This window comes from Vigna umbellata, chromosome 2, assembly GCF_029865625.1.
Source record: "Vigna umbellata cultivar VRB3 chromosome 2, Vumbellata_1.0, whole genome shotgun sequence".
In the NCBI taxonomy this organism is placed as follows: domain Eukaryota; kingdom Viridiplantae; phylum Streptophyta; class Magnoliopsida; order Fabales; family Fabaceae; genus Vigna; species Vigna umbellata.
The window spans coordinates 7,270,865-7,295,901 of NC_142166.1; the positions used below are offsets into that span (position 1 = coordinate 7,270,865).

At 34.7% G+C, this 25,037-nt stretch overlaps 1 protein-coding gene across 2 annotated transcripts; it reads right to left on the reverse strand.

Annotated features, from left to right (window-relative positions):
• Positions 1 to 1,888: 1,888 nt before the first annotated feature.
• Positions 1,889 to 24,552, reverse strand: VPS54. 2 transcript variants are annotated; one of them, XR_015784054.1, is made up of 19 exons: positions 23,474 to 24,552; positions 20,646 to 20,708; positions 20,318 to 20,397; positions 19,261 to 19,378; positions 16,982 to 17,056; positions 13,725 to 13,881; positions 13,507 to 13,595; positions 10,401 to 10,657; positions 9,435 to 9,606; positions 9,262 to 9,345; positions 8,763 to 9,175; positions 8,366 to 8,519; positions 6,016 to 6,097; positions 5,825 to 5,904; positions 4,569 to 4,730; positions 4,046 to 4,113; positions 3,275 to 3,355; positions 2,919 to 3,173; positions 1,889 to 2,318 (listed from the first exon to the last, which is right to left on the reverse strand). XR_015784054.1 is itself a non-coding variant. In XM_088105946.1 (18 exons), exons 1-18 carry the CDS (start codon positions 24,257 to 24,259, stop codon positions 3,035 to 3,037), a joined length of 3,060 nt encoding a protein of 1,019 aa, XP_087962072.1. In that variant the 5' UTR covers positions 24,260 to 24,552; the 3' UTR covers positions 2,674 to 3,034. The 2 variants fall into 2 exon arrangements, 1 of the variants encoding a protein (XP_087962072.1); XM_088105946.1 differs by lacking the exon at positions 1,889 to 2,318 and having other exon boundaries at positions 2,674 to 3,173.
• Positions 24,553 to 25,037: the final 485 nt, after the last annotated feature.

The window sequence follows — 25,037 nt, forward strand, 5'->3', positions numbered from 1 at the left end:
ACCAAGCCGAAGAATTAAGATGAGTTTGTCTAAATCAAATGTTGAACTAAACCAATCAGGGTTAAAGGTCGAGCCGAATTGATTAGGTCTAAGGTCATTACAAGTCCGTCTGAATCAAAGGTCAACCTATGTTGGCTAGAGCCAAAGGTCGACTCTAGTCAGTTAGGCAGAAGAATTGAGTTGAGTTAGTTCCGATTGAAGGTTGAGCCAAGTTGGTTCGAAACAAGCGACTCAGGCCGAAGGTTAAGTCGAACTGGTTAGGTGTGAAGAACGACCCAAGTTGGCCCAATCGAAAGTCGGTCGAAGTCCATTCGATTAAAGGTTGATTCAAGTCGGCCGAAGTAAAGGTTGATTCAAGTCGACCGAAGTAAAGGTCAATCCAAGATGTCACGATTGACTAATAAAATGTAAGTTTATTTAAGAGTGAATTATGACTTATCCATGAGTCACAAGTCAAAGAGCCATGACTCAAATTGATACCTTTAATATAGAAAGGGTGATTAATTGCAAAATTTTATTTTCTTTCTTTTTTTGAGTTAATTTTAGATTATATTATTTTAATTATTTAAAATACATTCTTAAAATTCCTAAGTTTCAATTTCTTTTGATTTGTTGATTAATACAGCTCATTTTGTTTGAACGAATTTTAAATTTACCAAATAAATAAACTACTATATTAAATTACTCTCCTAATTACTCTCTTAAATTACCTAATGGATGTTATTTTCCTTTACAAATAACTTTGAAGACAATTTGTTGAATAATTTATCTGTATATAAACTTTTTATTTATAATATTAAGGGTAAAAAATTACATTGTAGTAAACTCTATAATACATGCGAAAATTGACAATAAAAAATGATTTAATTAAATTTCAATTCCTAAAAAGATTAGATGTTTTCAATTAAGTCTTTGCTATTTGTTTTTATCGAGGACTCAAATATTTTATATTTTTCAACTAAATCACTCTTATTTAATTTTTCCTTTAAATATGTTACTTAATTGTTATCTTGCTTCATCATTTTACTTATATTTTCGTATTACGAAATATGAAATTTTATACTTAATACAAAATGATATTGCAATGTAAAACTATAAGTGAATTTTATTATTTTGATTGAAATTATGTTGAATAACAATAACAAATCTATAGAATGACAATGATGGAGACATACCCTTAGTATACCATCCATGATGATGTAAAAGATATAACAATTTTGAATCTCAATAGACTAAAAATTAATAAAAACTAAAGTGAAAATACTCAAATTTATGAAAACCTAAAATTCAGTTAAGCCTACAAAATTGATGTATTTTTTATCACCATATTTATTGATTTTTGTCTTGCAAATTCTTGTTTTATTGTTGATAATTATTTCTTTATTGTATACTACCTATATGTTTCCTGTTATTTAAATATTCTCGGCTTCTAAGTTTTTGGTGTCACTATTTCCCCAAAAGGGCATTTAGTATAACTATTACTGCCCTTGATTTACAAAACTTTCGTACACATTTTAGAAATGTCCTTTATTTAAAAGATTTCAAATCAAAATTGCGTCCTTATATGAATCGACGTGAAATTTTAAATTTCTACAAGTATATTAATAAAAATGATATTAATATAACTAATTCCTTTCGTAAGTATATTTACCTCAGACAAAATTTAGCATATTTAAATTGAAAATTATACTTAATTGTTAAGCTAAATAAAAAGAACCCAAAAAAATATTTTATTATAAAAAATCATTGAAAACATAATCGTACCACAATGTCAGTATCTCAAAAAAATAATACAACTTTGTAATACATTATCAGATCGGCAGTATCTATAATTGCGCTAATGTTCACCGTTTTAGCACAATTATGCACCTGCTGGACCATTGAACTATTATTTAATCACGGAAAATATCAGGTCTACACCTCTCTGTTATATCCATAACACTTTCAATGGTATATGTTTGACATAATTACATTGCGAAGACTATGTTGCTCAATAAAAACTAAGAGAGTTTTGAATTTAGGGTGGTACTTGTGAGAAATCCAAATAAAGGACACAAATTGGTAATATCGCTATAGATTTCTGGAATTGTGTACATATCCATGGGTGAAGAAGCGACGGGAAAGATTGGGGGTGAGGGAAAAACTTAATTCATTCACTAAATCATATCTATTTCAACTTAACATTACAATTAAGGAGACAAACCAAGAATTCTGAATATCAACATCGACTGCTACAAAACTTGTTAAATGACCAACCACGGCTGCACAATGCTCAGAAATGATACATTACCTTGTATACCCATAGACCAACCAAAGGCCTGAAAGAAAAAGGAGAAAATGGAATTCAGCTTTTATATCACAGCTAAGGAACGATGTTGTATAATACTCTCATCATCTAGTGTGTATGATATAATGTTAGCATGTGACACTTCTGACAATTTTAAGATCTGTAGAATTAATATTATTTATTTATCTTAAAATGAATGTTAGAGACAAAACAAATAATGATTTCAAATTTTAGAGGGATGAAAGTTAAAACAAAAGAATTATAACGACTACAACCTAAATTCACTCATTTTATAAGATTTAAAAAACAGTAATCCCAAATTTCACAAATTTTAGAGGGATGAAAATCAAAGAAAAATGCACTACATCCGAAATTCACTCATACTATAAGAAATAAAAACAGTAATTTCAAATCTCACAAGGGCGAAAAATAAAGAAACATGTTCATTTTACAGGAACTAAAATTATATTAAAGTCAAATTACATTATCGATGCAACAGTGCTGAATCACCCTAGTCCCTCACTAAGAGCCCGATACTAATGGCTTCCATGGCTCCCTATTTGACTTTAGACTAATCAAGATAACAAGAACTCTCCTGTAAGCTATGAACAAAATGTAGCAATAATTTTACCTCAATTTAGTGTTACACAAAAATGCAGAGTGAAGAAGGTTTAAATCATCCCCATATCTTCCACAGTATGTTAGCCTTCACACGGAAGCAATTGAGTTGCTACTTTACAATATAGTTTACTGAACAGCATCATTTCCAAATCTTTTCACCAAGAATTCATCCAGCTGACCCCAGTTTGGGGTATCAGATTTACTCAAATCACCCAATGGCAATGACCGTATGCATTGGAGAATATGTTTGACATCTCGATATAACCTAGCAAGTGTGGAAAATTCAAGAAAAAACAAAATTACTCAATTTTTCTGAAGTTCCGTAAAAAGTATTTCTAAACGACTTAACCTCAGAGAAGTAAATACCTATTCTGTGCTTGAGGAGTGCTAATATCAAATTTTGAAAATGCTTCTGAAATTTGTGAGTGAAATATAATGACCACTTGCCTGAAAAATAGCAAACTTGAGAAGTGAGTTGTAGGAATTCAGATGATGTCAGCATATTATACATTTAGTTTTCTTTCAATGCAGAAAGTAAAATTTCTGCTTTCTTTTTCATTGGGCAAATAAGAGAACTTTATTTTGAAATTCATCATAGAAAATAATGTATATTCAGGTCATTCATCACTGTCACCTTTTCCCTCCAAACTCCATCCAAAAATATACCTAAATGGTTATATTACAGTAATACTAAATCAGTATCATACATGTCTTGATCTTCGGATATAATATTTCAACCATGGAAAAAAAAATTGCTTGATTAGACGCTGAATGATTAAACTCAAAGCTACTGCTACTTTTCTCAGAGCTAGGTTCCTTATAAACTAATTATTGATAAAGCATAACAAAGAAAATAATCAATCAGCTTATGTTACGTAAAAATCAATTTATTAGAATTAAGAACGAATTTGACCTAACTCAATTTTAAAAGCTAGCTTAATAAGTGAGGATTGTACAATAAGGAGTACTTTAACCATATATCTGAAGTGGGTTCTTAATCTTAACCTAATATAGAACCCATCATTTTAATATCCCAGCATAAGAAACTACAGGTACAATGCTCAATAGTGTAATCTTGATTATGATCCTTAATGAAAGTACAAGAATAAGAAAAATGGAGATTTCTACAATTCTTACCCGAAAATTGCTTGAACATCTTCTTCATTCAAAGTTCGAGATAGAACACGTTGGAGGTACCCAACTTCCTAATAACAAAGTCCAAAAGTAGATAAGTTCCGATTAAGAGATTGCTTAAAAGACAGGTGGGGCACAAAAGTAGAACTCAAAAATGATAATTACACGTCCTCCTACACCATTTTCAACATATATATAAAGACTAATCACAAATTTGCTTACCTACAAGTGTTTATTAAATCCTTTGTCAAATAGTTTATTGCACATCTATGAGAGGTTTATCTCAAATTTGATAGTGCAACAATCACTCTACTATTTATCAGAAGAAAAACCTAGTGAAGTGACTAGTGAGCCACCATACTCTTTGAAAAAGATTACTTTTGCTCTTTGGGATATTCATATTTATGCTTTGAAGTACCAGATAGGAAGATACTATTAAAATCTCGGTTAACTTTAAAAATTAAGCAAAAAGGAAAGGGCAAAGGCAGAATACAGGCATTCTAAGAATTTACATATAATTATTTACCTTAGTAAGGGACCGAGCAAATTGACTAGGCTGAGGATCTGCATCCTCAGGTCTATTCCAACTCTCAACAATTTGAGGCAACCCACGTAGATGTACTAGTAATCTTTCTCGCATTATTTGAACTAATTTACTATGTATTTCATCTCTGTGAACTTTATAATCCTGGAATGGAAAAAATACAATAGTAATGCAAATGTTATAACAAATACATTCTCAGAAGTTCTTAAAAAAGCAGGGCAAGAAAAATGAATAATTTTTTATAATTTTTTATACATATATAAAATGTATTTTATTGGAAGAAAAAAGTAAAAAAAAAGAAAACAAAAATAGGGACAAACAACAATATCCTCCTAAACGGAGAAACCAAAAAGAATAGAAAGCCTGAGGGTTAGCCAACAAAAGCAGATCCTAGAAAGCCAAGTTTTTGTAAATATGTTTGAACACTCAAGGAAGAATAAATCAAATTCATTCTTGAAATTTCACTTAATATGGCTTCATCCCCCTCATAGTATGGACAAAAAAGATGAATGACATACTTATTAACAGAGACATCTTATACAATTGACACAAATGTTGAATGAGGAATAAAAGAAGAAAAACAATTTTTAAGGAAAATTCAAAATAAGTAACTAGCAACAATTGGTACAGATGTGCAGACAGTGAAACTAGAGTCATCACAATTAACAGTAACACTTGATTTTCATTGATGACAAAACTAAAAGAATTCGAAAATCTCCTTAGAAAAGCACTAATTTTCTTCCGGTTTTAGTTTTTTATGTGATTATTATAATTTTTTTCAAACATGATTTTAAGCAGAAAAAGTCAAGTTTAGGAGAAAAAATAATCTAATGTATGATATGATATAGTAGGGGACCATATTCAGAGATCCTTATCATTATTCCTTTCCCTAAAATCAATTTTTGATAAAGGCTGCAAAATCTTAGCTATAGACCTCCAGAACAGTGAATGCAATTGCAACTATAATTTCTTGTTCAAGTCGTGTCCTCTCTATTACTACATTGCCTCCTCAAAATATTTCCTTTTCCATTCAGATGATAAAAAAGGGGAATCAGAGGAAACACAATTAAATGTAAAAACTCTTCCGACTTGTTCAACTACAGGTAAGTTTTCACTATATGAACAGAACTGTCAATACTTCCAACAATCATTCAAACATCCTACCTATGAACAAAACGTTTGAATAAGTCTAACAAAGGACTAAAGGAACAAAGATTAAATAAAAATGAAGTACAAACCTGGGCAACCCGATCAATCTCAGAAAGCAATAGTATTTTTCTTGTCTCAGGTACTTTGAGAAAAAGAATCTGCCGAATCTCTTATACCAGAAATGTAGAACAAAGTTATAAAATTAATCCATATGATGAAAAACAATACAATAAACTCATGAAACGCATTAAAAACTTCATTTAGGTGAGTGAATTTGTACCAGGAATAATAGCATGTACGAAACTAATTACTTGACTTGCCAATGCCAGGTGTTTAGATGTGATGGACTTCAAACCAGACACCTGCACCAGAACTAAGAATTAGAAGACACTAGAATGAGAAAGCTCCAAGTAAATTGAAATGGGATCATGATAGACCAATGAACTGGGTAGAGGGAGGAACCCAGTACAGGAAAAATAGGGAAGCAAACTGTTGCAAAGCTACACTAGTTAAGGCCACCCCTGACCACAATGTCTAAAAAAAGGCTACTTATGGAGAGGCTGACCAAAAAGACTGAGTGAAATTAGTGTGGAGCTATTGAGAGAGTTGCTCTTAGAGGGTTGAGATCCTACATAAACTAGAAACATAACTTAAGTAATGCTTACAAGTTGGTTTGGTAGAGTTGAGTAAGACCCAATACCCAAATTTTAAGATGGTATCAATGCTTATCCTAGTTCTGTTATTAGGCCACATGTATTGCAACCCTCTAGACCCACAACCCCAGGCGTGAAGAATAGTGTTAAAAATTCTCCTTATTTTCAGTCACCCTTAGGACACACATTCTCAAAAGGCTACATATAGAGGGGCTAACTAGATAGATTAAGTGAAGCATCAAAGTGCGAAGCAATTGAGAGATCAGCTATTAGTGGATTGATATCCTATATTGATTACAGACACTCCCTAAGTAGTGCTTATGAGGTTTTGGTAATTCTCACCTTACAAGATAGTTTTATGAGGTTCAATTAGACCCTTTAATTTATTGTTTAAAAGCCAACATTATCTAGCAGTTTTCTCAGTGAGCAGAACAGCAACACAAGGGGAAATTATTCAAGCATATACTCCCCCATGCTAGGTTATACAGAAGTGAATTACTGAGTTACTTGAGTCTTACCTAGCTCCAACCAGTTTCTAGAGGGAGGGAGAATCTTGATACAAGTATACATGTGTACATAATGAACAAAAGATGTTCACAGATATTAGATATAATGTAAATTAGTATTCTTATCTCATTGTAATTTCATTTTAACTTCAGAGTTAATGTGCCAGTCATTCTGTTAGTTGCTAAACTCAAAAATGAATCATACAATCTACCTATACAAGGTTTTCATGACTCTCTTCCTCAACCACTCCAAGTTTGAGAGGAAATATTAGAGGCATTTGTATTTATTATCCTCATTGTAATTTTATTTGCATTTCAAAGTTAGTTGGTGTATCTATCATTTACTTAGCAACGAGTCATACAACCTTCCTGTTGGAAAAGTAATTGTAGAGAGAGATGGTATACATTTATGTCAAGTCCCACTATTGGACCATTATGGAGCACCCATCTCACATGTTCTGTTTCTCTCTAAATCTTCCCTCTTTGGATCCATGGCCTACATCCAATTTTTATCAGATAATAGGTCAAAAGCATTAGGAACTGAGAAAGTGTTTAGGCTTATTAGAAAGGTTAAATGGGTGGAGAAAATTTATGAAATGAGAGGCAGTTTGAGAAAGCATTTAATGGTTTATTATTTTTCGAAGTGGCTATCTATCTAGCAGGGTTCAGTGCGATTTAGGAAGTTGTGATAGTTTAACTGTTTTCTGCCAAATAGCAGTAGTTATTTATCACTCAAGCATATTCAGAAAATACACTCTTTGTTCTTCTCTTCTCAGACTTCCTATTCTTCAAATGATAATTTCCACATTTCAGTTTCTCTCTCCTTTCCATGTTTCTTTGATTTCTATTAACAGAAATGAGTATGTTGAAACAGATGATTCAGTATATCCAAATGGATAATAGATGCAATAAAAGTTATATACTATGAATGTCATTGATGAAATAGGCATGTAAAATGACAAACTATAGTGTGACATGTGGAATCGGTCACCCCTTTGTGGAGGGGGATAGGCCAAGAGGGACACCATAGAAGATATGGTGCGAGAAGATTTGGAATTTTAAATTACATTAAGTTCCGAAAATTTGGATACAGGATCGAGTACAATGAACCTATAATCCATATAGCTGAAAGTATTCAGTGAGAATAAGGCTTGGCTAGTATTGTTGATTGTTATATTTGTGGTCTATACAACATATACTTTATTAAAAGATGTGTGAAATAAATATAAGACCTGGCTAAAAAGACCAGAAACGCTTTATGGTACTGCAAGTTGAACCAAAAATTAAGTGCATAAAAAATGGAAATGATGAGGTAGACAAGCAGGCATAAGATAGAGATTTCAGCTAAACCAAATGGAAGAAAGTTCAATTAAAAGATGCATAAGAAGACCTAAAAACATAAGGAGAAAATATTAAAGACCCACATATATCTAAATGGTACAAACAGTTTTGAGAACAATACTAACAGTACCTGCATAGCACCAGCCCCAAGAACAAGTTGGCATGTTCTCGTGTTGAAAAACTTCAATATTTCTACTACACGGTGAACAACTTCCGAAGAAAGTGTTGGCAAAAGGTTGTTCATATCAATGTACTCTGACAACATCTTCAGCAATATTAAGCCACTAGAATCAAAAATAGCAAAAAAATCCACTGTAAATTATTTAAATGATGACAGCAAAATCAAAACTAGGATAAAAAAATCACAAAAGACAAGTGAACCTCACAAATAGTAGTATATTGTAATAAAATAATAAAGCCTACCAACACAAACATATTCAAGAGACAGAGAGAACACTGCAGAAATTCAAAGGGACAGATCGTGCAACTAATTGGGAAAAGAGAGAAGTCGAATCTAGATAACTAACCAGTTGACCATGTGATAACCAACACCTTTGTAATTAAGAGCCTGAGATGCAGATTTTTTGTGGTCCTTCTCAGTATCGTTACTATGTGCTGATGTAATCCTACCGTGACCTTTATTTGGTTCCACTGAATCATCAAGGGATTTGGGTTTATCTGATGTTTCATTATTCATAGATGCTTCAATGGAATTAGCCCGCATAATTTCATGTTCAGCACTGCTGTTTACCATTGGCATAGAATCATGGTTAGTGACCACACCATTGTAACTGGTTGAATTATCATCCTCGGTGTCATTAAAGTTCTCAGATGTTAAATTATCAGACGCAAAAAGCATATTGACAATGGATTGAAATTCATCAGGAACATCTATCTCCACCCAGGTTTCCTGGTCAAGAACTGCCTTAATCTTTGACATCTACATGCGTAGAAGCAGTCATTAACAATGATATACAGAGATTTCAGGACGATAAAAACCCTACAAAAAGAAAAATTAAAACTAACCCGTGATTCATGCTGAAAATCAACAAAAGCCTTGGCCTGTGATTGCAGTGTCCCACGGATGCTGTATCCCAATCTCCCACCAATCTGTTAAAGTAAGAATGAAAATTAATCAGGAAACAAAAAGCCAAATAATTTGTATATGTTAAGTTTTAAATCTATATGAAAATACATACTTTTTCTGTAGCAGTAATGAACTCCTGGGTAATGTTGTATATGGCTAGAAACTCCTGCAATTTCAACCTAGGATGAAGAACTGCACGGACCCCAAGAAGCTTTGCCCATCTTCCATGAGCCGCATCACATGCTGCAAAGACGGCTTCTGCGTTTTCTCGCAATATATCAGCTCTGTTTAGAACCAGATTCTTTGAGAACATCAAACAAATGGGACGACTAAAGCACAAAGTTATTGCAGAACAGAACAAAAATCTGAAATGTATTCTATCTTAATTTTTATGATTTTTAGATATAAGTGAATTCAAATGATGTCCCCAGTATTTTAATTTTTAAAGAAAGGAAAACCCTGGAAGTGCCATTTGTTACCAGCAAAAGGAAAATTCAGCACAAACAGCAAAAATAGCAGCAAAAGGGTCTAGTATAGCTTGCATACTGACTTAATCGTTGAGGTGATCAGAAGTATTAATCTTGCATGATAAAACAAATTACTCCATATTTAATGTATCCACTATGTTATAATGTCATTCCCTATTGTTAAAATAATAAGTGATCATGAAGTTTGTGTCATCTATCACAACTTTCACAAGTGAATCACAGTAGTGAACATTCAAAAAAATGTCATCCACAGCCTTTAATAAGATACTGAAAATATACAATCAAAAAATTAAAAAACGATATATAGTTTTAGCTAATGTGTATCAATTTTAGAAGTCTTCACTGCACAGGTGAACTCGTTAACATTACAATATGCTTATATTTCCAAACTGGATTATGTTGTTCAGGTGCTAGAGAACTACATAGTAGCAGTTATCAATTTATCAGAACAAAAAAAGGATGTTTGAAAAAAACAAAAAAAATCTCAGACCACACATTACTTCCTTTCTAAATCTAAACACCAAAAAGAATCAGGAAAAAGCTTCCCAGTTTCTACTACAAGTATATCAGAAACAAGACCAAGGTTTAACCTGAAATTTTTTGACATGTTGGAGGAGTTCACAGCATCAATTGATTTTCCCTGAAATGAAGGACCCTTGGCAACACTTCTTTGTGCTGAATATGGCAAAAACGCAGTACCATGAACCTCACTTTCTTGTGATGTTTCTGCAGCTGCAGCACCATGAGCAATAGCGGCCACAACTGAATCAGCAGCATAATGACCGTCACGATTGTTCAAAATCCATTCAATGGCCTTTTTCACTTCAGCAGCCCGCACTAAATGTGCCTGCAATCACTAAAAGGAAAAAAATCTTATTACATCACTCTTAAGACAACTGAGTTGCAAAATAATGTATAGCTGAATTCAGAAACCTGCATATGCCATTACTATGCTTCTATAGCATCCTACTGATTACTATGCCCATTCACAGCAAGCTAAAACATGATTTCACTTGGATTTAGAGATGGCCAAATATCAGTGAGTATCATCTGAGCTGATGTATCTGTATTTATAAAATTATGAGTACAATTATATCTGAAATAGGAAGGCTACAGCCTATGTTCCTTAACCTAAAGCTAGGTACACCCAAAAACCAAAGCTGTACAACAAAATAATATCACCGATTTCAACATTCCAACTAAGACTAAAGCATATAACATGTATGCAACAAGCTTAGAACATATAAACTGAATTATAGGCCCTATTAAAGATTTTGAATGTGTGCAAGATGGCCATTAGTGTTAATGAACACAGTACTTAGCTCCTCGACAACAACTTTTCCCTCACAAAATTGACATGAATCATACATGGTTCTCTTATGTATCACTGGATTGGAGACAGTGTGAAGGGGGGATGATTATAACAATATAGTATCATCTACTCAACTCACAAAACTTCAACTCTAAACTTGACCTACAGATACTAACTACAGAATAAAAGGTTTTTCGCTTGAGTATAAGTAACATAGAGATATGCATTGAAATGTAGCAAAAAACAGGAAAATTAATTGGATTTAAAACTGAGATGTCATATTACAAGTTTCCAAGTTTAAATATTTGGAATCAATATTACAAAATGATATGGAATTCAAAGATGTCAAACACAAGATACAGGCTAGATGGTTAAAATGGAAAAAGAAATCAGAGATTGTTTGAGACCTACCAAACTCAAAATTTATTGTATTCCTATACATTCAGCTACACCCTATGGTAGTAAAGATGGCCTTTAAAGGGGAAGTGAGTGAAAAAGGTAGTATAGTAAAATTGAAATTGTTCATGCAAGAGAAAAAGGTAAGAAAAGTAAAAATGATAATGTTAAGATGAAAGTGTGGCCACACAAGAAAAGGCAGGGTATAAAATGATTGTTCACAACGAATATTGGTAAGGGACCATGATGAAAAGATGGCAAAACTTTGGTGAAGGTGGTTTGGACATCTACAAAGAAGGCACTATTGTGCAGACAGTAGATAGCATGGTTTTTAGGTATGTGGGGAGGGAGAACAAGAAGGACATCAGAAAAAATTGTTAAAAGTAATCTAATGGTGAATAATACACCTGCAAGTTTGGTCGTGAAGTGAACTCAATAGCATCGTGCAGTGCATGCAGTTGATCTCAAGTATAGTGGGATATCAGTTGCGTTGTTGTTTGCCTTTTGTTATTAATTACTTGGATGTTTGGCACAAGACTATGACTTTGGCTATTTACTTTGAATAAGCTAATAATTTAGATATTTTTTACTTCTGAGCATTTATATATATGTAGATAACTTGTTTAATTTGTATCCAGTCTTCCTTCCTTCAGAAAAGAATTAATTCTTTTCAGGAACCAAACAAGGAAAAATTTGAGAGAAAAGAACGAAAGGAGGAATTATTTCGTTTAGTAACCAAAAGAATGTTAAGCTTACCCAAAGGAGTAAAATACTTCACACTTGATATCCCAGCGGATTATACAATACAAAATAGGTACCCTCTCTCTTCACTAGGAGAGCTATTTATACCCACAATTAACTTCCAAAATCTACCAATCTCCCCTCCAAATCTTTCTTCTAAGATATATACTTGTAGTCCATTTGGTCAGTTCGGTCTCCTCCCTAACACCATCCTACTATATGGCGTAGAGGTTCTGTTGTCGGCATGGGCCACTCCACACAATTATTTGGGATTCGTATCATGTTTGCACAGTTGCACTGAGTTAAACACATAATTTCACAACCAAGCTACATGATCTTCTGTCTTTCTCATTAATTTGTCTTGTAAGAAAAGTAATTCAACTGAAAGAAAACTAAGTTAAGGATAAAAAATTCCCAGAAACTCAAACACCAGACAAGACAAAAACCCCATAACGCAGCTAATGTCTATAGGACACCATGACACTGCACAAACACACATATAATGAGAATTCAATTACGATTTTATATTTACCTTTTAAAAATAAAGGTGTTAAGCTTCAAAATGAGACAGCGGAAATAAATCCTGGGACACAGCTAAAGGAACAATCATATCTCTTAAAACAAATGCTCAAGTCCTATGATAATGAGCCTCGTGTTTTGGGTTAATATGCTTATAATTACAATATTTTAAATTATTTTAATTTTTAACATTTATAGTAGAGTAAATTAATCTGACATCCCTTAAGATTTTTTAAAAAGTACGCTTAACACCTGTTTTTTTCACCATTACAGTGGTCTCCCTTTCCAGGGCTTCTTAAGGAGGCATATGTAAGGTGAAAAGAGATGACAATGGAATGTTTTTTAAACAAAAATGGAGGTCTGCGTAAAATTTCAAAACTGGAGTCTCAATGTAATTTGAAAAAACTTCAGGAGGCATTAATGCAATTTACATTTTATAATATAAAGTAAATTGAATTTGGACCATGCCCAAGCTTTACCAGAGAAGTCTTTAAGCCAAGAAAAAGTATTTTATAATTCAGACACTGGAAATGAGTATATGACAACTGCCCAAAGAGTGTCAAAATTCAAAAAGTGTTGATCACATGGCACACTGTTTAGGAGCCGTGCTGGGCTTCCTAGCCATAAAGGCACATCATCTATATTATTAAAACTGAATACATTTCAAAAGACTGCAATATTCTAGTCTAGATGATCTAACAAATTAACAATTGCCAAGTATAAATTACCTGTACTATCAAGAAAATAGCACTCAAAAGATGAACAAAGCAGTCAGATGATAGGCTCCTCAACTTGCTAGCAAGTGATGCACCTCCACCTGAGTTACAATTTAGGATTAGCAAGTTGAAAAAAGAACAGATTCCACAAAAACACAGCACACTAGAAGCATTTAAAAGTATATCTCCTTATAGACAAACATCACCAATTACGCTAAAGAAATTCTCACCATCTGCATCTACAGTTCTGTCTCCAGAAAAGAACTCTGACTCTGAACCTCGAGAAGCAAGAACTGGAAGCAGCTCAGCAACAGCAGTCTTAATAGCACTCTTCATATCAGCAGTCAGTGTATCTCGATAAGTTCTCAGAAGAGAGGGGAGTTTAGCCTGAAAATAAGGTATTTTTAACCAAATTAAGCCTAGTACAGATCTTAATAGCACTCTTCATATCAGCCCTCAGTGTACCTTGATGTTTTATTGTCGTGTTTCTTAAAAGAACAAGAAGCTCATGCTATTAAAAAATGTGAAATCTCTTAGTATTCATTATACCCATCACAAAGAAAACGCAGATAAAAACACATCAAACATATGAGCAGCTAAAGGAGCCAGAAGAAACAGGATAAGTTAAACAAGAAAAATCCTGTCTTGTACGCCCACTCATCCAATGAAACATTTCCATCTATACTACACTAATTTTATTTTCTTTTTGGCTTTTTATAGATTAACAATGCAAATCTTACTTATAGATAGGAAAAGTTTTCCTTAAGCATGGGCACTATATTTCTGTCACATAGAATACCATAAACAAGCCTTCATTTAATCCACCACAATCATATTCATTGGTTGACATCTCTCTCAATATCTCCATCGTTTTGCATGAGGGAGAAAATGCTATGGCCTGTGACTTGTACGGTATGGTGTCCAACTTTTATCTCTCAATGAGTTATACTTCTCAGATGATGTGTTCTGTATATCATATGTAAAGGAGTACAAGTATAAATATATAAAGACAAGAGGCTACAGCCTATGACACTTAGCCTAAAGCTAGGTACACTCAAAAAGTAGCTTTAAAAAGTTTTCACAACAAAATAATAAAAAACTATTCTAAAACCTCCCCTTATGCTAAAGGATATAAAATGTATGCACCAACTTAAAGCTACCATGTTTTACATTATGAACTTCAAGTGAGTTGGAAGGCCCCAAAAAATGCAAGATGAGCAATACATAAGTTGCAAGACTGGGTTAGAAGTGTTGTCTCGGTTGGTCTCTAATATAAGTTAGCTCATGGCTCATTGGAGTAGGTGAAGAATTATAGGTTTGTGATTCCTTGTATTAAAAGTCTTCTTGAAGGTGTTTCACAAAAGCATGTATAGTTGTGGTGAGTAGTTAAGAAACGTTTTTGCTTGATAGAAAGGTGTACCAATATCAAACGAGCTTAAACTTACAAATTCATGTGAGTTGGAAGACCTCACGTTGGCTTGAAATGAGCAAGATAAGCAATATATAAGGACAAAGACTCACAAACCTATTGCCTAAAGATTTTGGACTGGAGGTAGGGGTAGGTCTCTTGTATGGGTTTGTTTATGGTTCATTGGTATCAAATATTCCCAGTGTCTCTTCTCGAAGAAACCCACAACTCTTAGGAGAACAATTTTTCCCTAACAAAATGACAATTTATCTCTATACATTTGGTTTTCTAATGAAATCATGGACTTTGATTATCACAATATAACTTCATCAACTCAATTTCAAAAATTTTCAACTCTTGAAAGAGTTGCTTAATCCGTACAAGTTCATAGGTAGCCAAAGCCATAGATCTATATTCAATTTTCACTAGACTAAGCAACAACACATTTTTTCTTGCTCTTTCAAGAGATTATATATAATCCCTCCCATGAATACACAATATCATGTCTTGGATCTGATGTCAATACAGCCTAATCTACATCACAATCACATAATATTTGAGCATTTCCTAGAACCCTTGTTATAGATTTGAGAATGTGAATCACAACATTCCAGTGATCAATGTGAGAATTCTTCATGAATTGACTAACAACTACAATTGCATAAAAAATATCAAGTCTTGTAATAAAGAGACCGATCAGTTTTCCCACCAACCTTATATTTTTCTCTATCTAAAATATTTCACCTCAGTCCAACATTAGCTTTTGAGTTGGGTCCCTAGGACTATCAACGAGCTTGCAATTTGTCAGCCCTATCTCTTACAAAACCTTCCTTTGGTTAAGCCACTTTAGTAACAAAAAAGTATTGAAGATAGTCAAGGTCCTTGCTCTGAAAATGATTGAATAAGTGCCCTTTTAGTTGAGGAATCCTAGTCACATTGTTTCTTATAATAACTATATCATCAACATAGACCATTAGATAAACACACTTCCTAGGTAAAGTATGAGAATAGAAAACTGAATGATTTGTCTCATCTTGTTTAAATCCAAAGCTCTACATGGTAAAACTAAATCTACCAAACCAACTCTGGGTGATTGCTTTAGTCCATGGAGAGACCAACATAATTTACGAGTTAGACCATACTCCCTTTAGTAACGAATCTAAGAGGTTGCTCTATATAAAATTCTTCCTTAAGGACACCATGAAGGAAGATATTTTTAATGTCAAGCTAGTGAAGTGACCAATTATGAATAGTAGCCATATCAAGGAAGAGTTGAATTGTGGTGATCTTGACCACGAGAGAAAAAGTATCTCCATAAACAAGGTCATAAATTTGAGTATATTCCCTGGCCGCAGCAACCTAACATTAAGTTGATCTACATTACCATTAGGCACAACTTCAACACAAACCTATCTGCAACCACCGGTCTTCTTCCCGAGGAGGAGAGGGACAAGCTCCCATGTGTCATTGTTTGAAAAAGCCTAAATTTCATCAACCATGGCTTGTCTCTATCCAAGATGATCAAGTGCCTCATGGATAGTTTTAAGAGTCGCAGTAGTAGACAAAGAGAAAACAAAAGAGTATAATTGAGATAAATGGTGGTAACTCAAAATGACAGAATGCATTTCCCAATAACAATGGGCAATCTAAATTGGAGTCATAGGAAGATGTTGAGGATGAAGGATCCATGGTATGGGAAACCATTATAGGAGAACTAGAATCACGAGAAGCTTGAGGCTGGTGAGACAACATCATGTAAACATCATTAATATGGAAAACTAAAGCCATTGTTTCTTTGTATATAGTAGCTCAGAAACAGAAACGTTCTATGTGGCATGAGATCTCATACAAAGTAATTTTTCTGCTTCGTTTATTCTTCTATCAGTTGCAAGAAAAATAAGTAATATTCACATATCTTGAAGAAGGGATAAAGGACAACAAAACCTCAAAAATACATAATGGGAAATCTCGCTGCACTGATCTTACAAAAAGTTATTTCTCAAAAAAAAAATAATACTCAAACTTCCAAAACTAGCCTAAATAATAATTTAGTCAAGAAAAATACTACTAATTACTTACAGTTCTAAGCAATCCAATTACTGTAGGAAGCAGACAATCTTTGAAATTATTGCTTTCCTCTTCTTCCAACTTTACCTGATCAAGAAACAGATTAGATCAAAAACAGCATCCTAAAATTTCACAACTATGACTTTACATTGAAAAACTTCCGGCTACTCAATCATTGGACTAAAGCCAAAACAGAGTACTACATTAATTGTTGTGCAGTGTGTAAAAATTAAGTCATAAAGAATACAAGCTTTTTTTTTAATAAAAGATCTCCAAAAGCATCTCGGCATACAAGTAGGGATGACAAATAAACCAGTCCATAAGTACCGTCAAAATCAGTCCCGATTTTGACAAAAAATCCCCATGTTGATTGGGTATGAGTATAGATATGGATAATACCCGATTTTTTTAATTGGGTACAGGGATAGGAATGGGTATGTACATACACATCTCATCTGCATTCCTATTTTAAATTACTAAAATATCCTTAATTTATTAGGTAATCTAAAATACTTACTCTTATGTCCTTTGTCTCTTTTCATTTGAAGAACCCTTCTTTTGTTACACAATTTTCATTCTCTCTCTCAATTGTTCAACTCATTCGATATCCATCAACTTCACTCAGATCCCTACAGTATTTTCTCTCTCATCACAATTCCAAATACACATTTTCCACTATATGGCTTTCTTCAAACGATGTATTACATATTAGGAAACATATACCTCAACTTTACCAAATTAAATTGTTTAGGGTTTAGGTATAACCTGCCCCACCCCATTGCCATCGTTATGTACAAGACTGCAATCCCAACTAGGTTGACGCCGGTCTATATCAATAGTCTACAACACACCTATATATCATTAAGAAAAAAGAAACAAAAACAAGCCTAGGCTAGCATCATTTACCCTTCTATCATCACTTGACTCTATTACTCATCTATGTTCCAGCACAAACAAATTTGGATTTCGGATTTTGAATTCTTCATGTGTATTTTCCACAAAGATCTTTCTCAAATGCTGACATTCTAAATTAAATAATCAATCTCTCAAAAATTAAACAATTCCATCCCTGACAAACCCACTTGAAACTTTTGTACTACCCTCCTAAACACAGGTCTTTCTTAGACAGAGATCCTTCATAAGATTAACAAATATGATTAAATGTTAAAAATTCATATACCAGCCACAGCTTTTCACCATACATCTGTTACATGCAGACTAACACTGGAACCAGTAGAGTAGGAAAATAACGAACTTTATTCAAGAACTCTAATCTCAGTTCAGCACCAGAGTGACAGCAGAACTAGATAGGCATGAATGCTGAATAAAGAAATGGCCTTGTGAGGCCTAATATCTCTTCAGCTTAATTTCACATAAATGAGACCCCCTTAACCTCGCTCAACCATCCTATTTAACAATCATACCTCCTCAAATTTTAGTTATGCACCTGAAATCAGTAACGTTTAATTCAAAAGGTTTTGTTCAGCCGCAACTTTCCTACTTCTTCTCTCAGTCCCCCTCACAATACATGCCAATACCAATCATGTGCAGGTTTAATAAGAAACAGTTACCCATTTGTTTCTGCACTGCAAAGAGGCTCTTTTATGACATAATCTGGTTGTGGTTCTCGATGAACCCAGGATATGTCCTTTCCCCTTACAGATTATTTTAAAAGAAAAATAATTTTTTACTGAGTAGAAAAGAGGTTATGATATCATTTAGGGAGATTACAAATGACGAGGGTATGATATCATTGTACATGGCAGGAGAGTAATGTAAATATTTTCCAGGGTGTCTGTTTTCCCATTTATATGTCAAATGGTGTTTAATGGACCCCTGATCCTTGGTAGTGCCCATTTCAAAGGAATTTCTATAACTGATTGATATCCAAAGAGATTGTGAGTTTTGTTGCACTCATGAGCCATTTCAAATGAGATAAAAACAGTATCTTAAAAGACAATACATTAAGCATGCTGTTGCTGTCTATGAAGTTTACTACTTCAAATTCTATATAACCAAAACATCAACGTTTACTTTTTCTTTAGTAAAGTTAACATATACGTGTATACATGAACTCCATCAGAAAATGTAAGTAGAGCCTATTGGCCCCCCGTGACAATATAGCACAGCTCATTTTGGCATATCTTGACCAAGTTAAAGCAAAAGAACCCCCCCATGGGAAAGAGTACCCACTCAAAAAAAGTAACAGTGAAGATTTGAAAGATTTCCATCACATGAGTAGAAAATTAAAGAAAAAGCACTGAGAAAAATAAATGAAGACACAATCTTACTTCATCATCCTTTCCATTCATTGGAAGGGAGGCTCTTGCTTTAGCTTTGGATAAAATTATCCCATCTTTTTCTGCAGCATCTTGTAAGGAAGCCCGAATAAACTCTGCTGAAAGAATGCTACCAAAATAATACAATACATTACTAAATGTCCAGTACAAAATATAACTTTAGCCTTTTCTTTCACATATTTAAAATCCAATTTTAGCAATATATAAATAATAGCCAAAAGTTAAGATTTCGAAGTTAAAAATACCAAGGGACAAAGAAAACATGTTTAAAAAACAAAGAAGTTTAAAATATTTCAAAATAAGAATGGAATTACTTCCTAAACATAACTATTGAAATCATGATTAGTATAAAATCATTTGATATGATTTTTTACAACATTGATAGATTGAAGAGCCAATCACACACTAGCCGGAGTAACAGCTCAAATTGGCAAAATTATAAGGTTCGGTACAGAAACTGAGTCATGAACCCAATGTCTACTTATGATAACTATTGCAACCCAAAGCCAAAAAAAAGCTGAATTTTCTGTAGAGAAAAGAATAATGATACATTGACAAAAAGCACTGTTCTCACTTAGTGAGGAGAGAAAAAGCTATTTTATTTATTTATTTCTTCCTATATGTCCTTTGCCATTGAATGTGAAGATGGATAGAATAAGGAGACAGAACAAAGGTACAAACTTTGGAGATTGAACTAGAACTAGGTTAAGTTGCTACTGGATAGTAATATTCAATTTATGTCTTTGCAATTTTGTTCCATAAAATTATGATTAGAATGTTTTGTGATCAATCCCTGGTTTAAAATTATTACTATCAGACTTATGTGTATGAATACAACAATTACACATTAACTCTACGTATTTCAAGACATTTTTTATTGTGTCTAAATCTTATGACTCAATAGGTAAATATTGTTTCAACCCATCTAAGCAATTAGCTCAACCCTATTATCTTCTAATTATTACTCAGCTCCATAAAATCAAGAAATTAGAAAGCACTGCTTACTGAATTTTCAGATGCAATTAGTAGTACATCATAAAAGGTGTACCTGTTTATGGATTCTATAAAGCCTATTACATGATCTCTAAGATGCCTAAAGCAATGTAGACCACTGAGCTCATCTCCATCCTGCAAAAGTTACAGGAAATGAACAAGATAAATTAGAACAGAGTGTTTTCTTCAACTGTCAAGAATCCCATCATGCTATGTCATAAACAGTCTACCAAAAAAACTACCCAAGTTCAACACAGTGACTGATATCAGCTAAGCATCCATCTCTAGTCTGATCAAGCTAAGTTAAAAACAGTATCCATCCCAAGACCATCATTTACAAGCAAACACATCTACACCATATTGCACAATGATTAAAGGGATACCAGTAAATGTTGCAAATCATCAGTCACATCTAGCGCTCCAGCACAATCTGCAGATGCAACAAGCTGTATCACAGCAAAACCACATCAACTTGAAAGCCTCAATAATAACTCAAACACGACCAAAGTAATAAAGAAAAGGCCAAAAACTAAACACATAAATGCCCCACACTGAATCAATATAGATTGCTAAACAAAAAGAAATTTCGAATGTTTATCACAGAGAGTAGAGGAATAATAAGTTCTAGAATTTTCTGTTAGATTCTGTTAGTGCTGAGTTGGCAATTTGTTAGATTGGTTAAGAGAAATTCTGTTAGAATGAGTACATGGCCTAGATTAGCTGTATATTGTTGTAATTTCCTTTATCGAGGTGCTGAATAGAATATTGATCCTCTTCCTTTGTCCTTTTTTGTAAGGGGTATCTCTGACCTCAAATACAAAGAATCAATTCCCCCATAATTTTGGTGCTTTCACTGAGAGTCACTCTTTAGTACCAGGGCTAACAGCACCCCATTGAAGAATTCCAATTCACAACCTAACCAGCATGATAATATTGTGCAGCAATTGACTCGTTTGCAATCATCTTTAACTGACCATATCGATGAAGTTGTCAATCAAGTATTAGCATTAGAAGGCTGCCCAACTGCAAATCCTTATGAATCTCCTCTCAGTACAAATTCCACTCAAGAATATTTTCCAAATCAGGACATTACTAGTTTTGACAGCCAATATCCTCATGGCTGAATTTTCAAAAAACTGTCATTTTTTTATCAGCAAGCTACCCTGCTGAAGAATGCAACATTGTTTCTTCATTGCACCATGATGTAGTACCTATAGATGTATCATAACAGTCAGATTTAATCATGGATGCAATTTTTCCAATGTTTGGAGACTAGTTTCACTCTCATGGACTTTGACAACCTCGACAGTAAGCTTTTCAAACTTACCCAAACGTCCACAGTTGTTGATGATTACTTGAGCAATTTTGAGCCCTAGCTAACCATATTGATGGGTTGAATCCTTCTTTCTTGCGGAAATGCTTCATTTCAGGGTTGAAGTCGGAGATTAAATGCAAAGTCCTCACCCACCAACTCTACACCCTATCACAAGCGACAGGCCTTGCAAGATTTCATTAAGCTGTGTTTTTTGAACTAATTTTTTCGTCCCTTGCACCATTGGACATTCACTCCTATCCACTGCCGTTCTTGCAAACCATCACCCCTAAACAACTTCCACCATTGCTACCAACAGCACAACCTCAAACTTAAGTATAAACATCTCTTTGATGTCAAAATCATAGATCGCAAAGAGCATGGCATCTATTTTTGTAGTGAAAAAAAGTTCTCTTGTAACGACAATTGTAGAGCTCATTCCTTCTTGTTAGTGATCAAAGAGGAGGACATTCCACTTCAAGGTGCTGTTGGTGAACAAAATGCCAAAGGGGACTTGAGTTAGGCAAACCTCACTCCCCTTTTAGAGGCCCAATTGGGCTCTCATACACTGGCTGGATCAAAGACTTTGGATCAAACATTGCGAGTCTTAGGGCATGTGGCTAGGTGGATAGTAGGAGTACCCACAATTCTACCCAACAAGAGAATGCATTTGCATTAAGCTTTAAGGGATTTCCACAACTCCGTTGAAGGTATTGGTTGGTATGGTGAGTCACTAACATGAGACCGTGAACGTCTCAATGATGATTTAAGGCCATCAATTCGTGGCTGACCTTTATGTAGTGGAGATTAGTGGTTCAAATATGTAAAGCTTCAACCTGACAAACTTCTGTTTCTGGTGTGAAGTATCACAAGTTCTCTAAGAACTTTTATGTCCTTATCAGATGCTTGACCGCATTGGACCCATGGCCTACATACTTACCTAGCCTTCCTAATCTAAAATTCACAATGTTTTCATTGCCCACTTTTGAAAGCACATGTGGGGCCCCCTCCCTACTCTGACGAGGTTCCATTGCAATTAGTGGACCACAGTTCATTAGTTTATCCATTAGCTACACTGGGGTTAAAGAAAAAATCTGTAAGTGGAAGTTCAGTTAAGACAGCTCTAGTGCACTGGCAAGGTCTTTCTCCGGATGACACTTCTTGGAAGAATTTGGATGATCTGCCACTTCCAACCTTGAGGGCAAGGTTGCTTCTGATGGGATGGTATTGATGTGAACATGCAGATAGGCCTAGACCAGTAGGCCCAAATGGATTGAAAAACAGAAAAGAAAGTCAGAATATGTTTATTACTAAGAGGAGAGGAATAATAAGATCTAGAATTTGATGTTAGATTCTGTTAGTGCTGAATTGGTAATTTGTTAGATTGGTTATAAGGAATTCTGTTACAATGAGCACATGGCCTATATTGGCGGCTTATCATTGCAATTTCCTTTATGGAGGTGCTGAACAGAATGCTAAGCCTCTTCCTTTATCCTTTCCGGAGGAGGTATCTCTGACCTTGAATACAGAGAATCATTTCCCCCATCAGCATTAATGACACGGTAATTAGTAATTAACAACCACCCTAAAATTCCCCAAATTAATATACAACCCCACCAAACTACAATAACTCTAAAACACAAGTTTCGCATGGGACAAACTCAGATACAATTTCATAGGTATTTCGGTGTTACTTATGTTGATCTTTACCACAAGCTTTTATTATGCCAGTTACTTATATAATTCTGATTGGATAACAGCTCCAAAAGTATGTTAGGGATTACATCTAAGTTTCTCCTCTAGCCCTCACAATCCTACTCAACAAAGTTTCGACACTCTTCACAAAAACATCAACAACGGTGAAAAACATCACAATCAAAAATGCAAAAGCAAGAGTACCAATTTGAGAGCTGAGAGGGCCTGGTTGACGTAGAATATTAGCCGGAGTTTCTGCAGGAGCGCCAAGAGATTGGTCCTGGTGCCATTGAGCTCCTGAATCTGGCGCGCGTCGTGGACCAAATCGGCGTCGAGAAGGCGAATGGTGTCCTTGAGATGGCGAATTTGCGTGCAACCGTGGAGGATCTTAGCATCGAGGTCCTGCAGCTGCCCCTGCGCCTCGAAGAACGAAGACGAGCGGAGCGAGATCTCCTTCACGAGATGGAGCTCCACAACATCGAGGTAGTGCGAGAGCTTCTCCTGCAGCGCAAGGTTCTCGGCAACGTTGGCGAAGGGGCAGGCGGCGCGGAAAGTAGCTCCGTCTTCGAGGCGGAAGTCCTCCTTGAAGTAGAGCGAGGGGACCTCGCGGAGGCAGGCGACGAGCGCCTCACCCTGGCCGGAGGCGGCGGCGGCATTGGCGAGGTCGTTGATCTGTTCCTTGGAGGTGTGGTTACGGATGTCCTCGAAGCGATGGTAGGCTTCGGCGATAGGGACGACGTAGTTGTGGAAGTCCGATCGGGAAACCTCGGAGGCAGCCTTGGCAACAGCGATGGGAGCGAACTCGGGCGGGGCGACTGCGGTGGCGGAGGACCACCAGGCGCCCCAGGATGCGGCATCAGAGGCGTGAGGGTTATTGAGGATGGATGAGAGGCTTTGAATGGAATCGGAATTTGATTTGGAAAGAGAAGCAGATGAAGAGAGGGAGGTGGGTGACCTTCCCCACGATTGCTGGGAAGGTGGGGAATCCATCACATTACGATTGCGATTTCAATTGAAGTCTTGTGACGATTCCGTTGCGCTAATGTGATGGATTGAATGGTGAGTGTGGGTTTTTTTGGGGATCTGCGAGAGAAAGAGAGAAAGGGAAGTGTTGCTTTGTGTTGTGTTGTGTTGCTTGGAAATGGAGAACATACGGGATCGGGATCGGGATCTTCAACCCGAAACCATTAAACACCGGAGAAAAGTGGGTGGGGCTTCAAAAATTTAATCGCACCACCATTGTCCGACTAAGCCAACAACACATTACACTCTTTCCACATCTGATCTTATTTCTGAATATTAGTATAGAGAATTTCTTTTATCGATAACTAATTTTTGTAAATAGATATTATTTTAAAAATATTTATATTTATAACATGCTTATGAAATTCATATTATTCATATGCCAAAATCAACCATTGAGATTGTTCCACACCTTTACCGCATTTTTTTTCACGCAGAGTGTCACCTTCGAGAACCGTAGAAGACAATATTAGTTAAATGAGTTTAATTTCGTTAAAATGAGTTTATGAAAATATAGATACATTTATTTTATGAAAATGAGTTTAATTTCGTTACAATATTTCTTATGTAAAGTTTATGAAAAATGAGTTTAATTTCGTTCAAATTACCAATATTAGTTAAATATGAAATATAAATACATTTATTTTATGTTTAATGTTAAGTAAACTATATAGGAAGGTTTAGGCTGAAAACATTTATCATCTTAATGAAGGTATTATGATTAACTTGGTGTTTAGAGTAATTA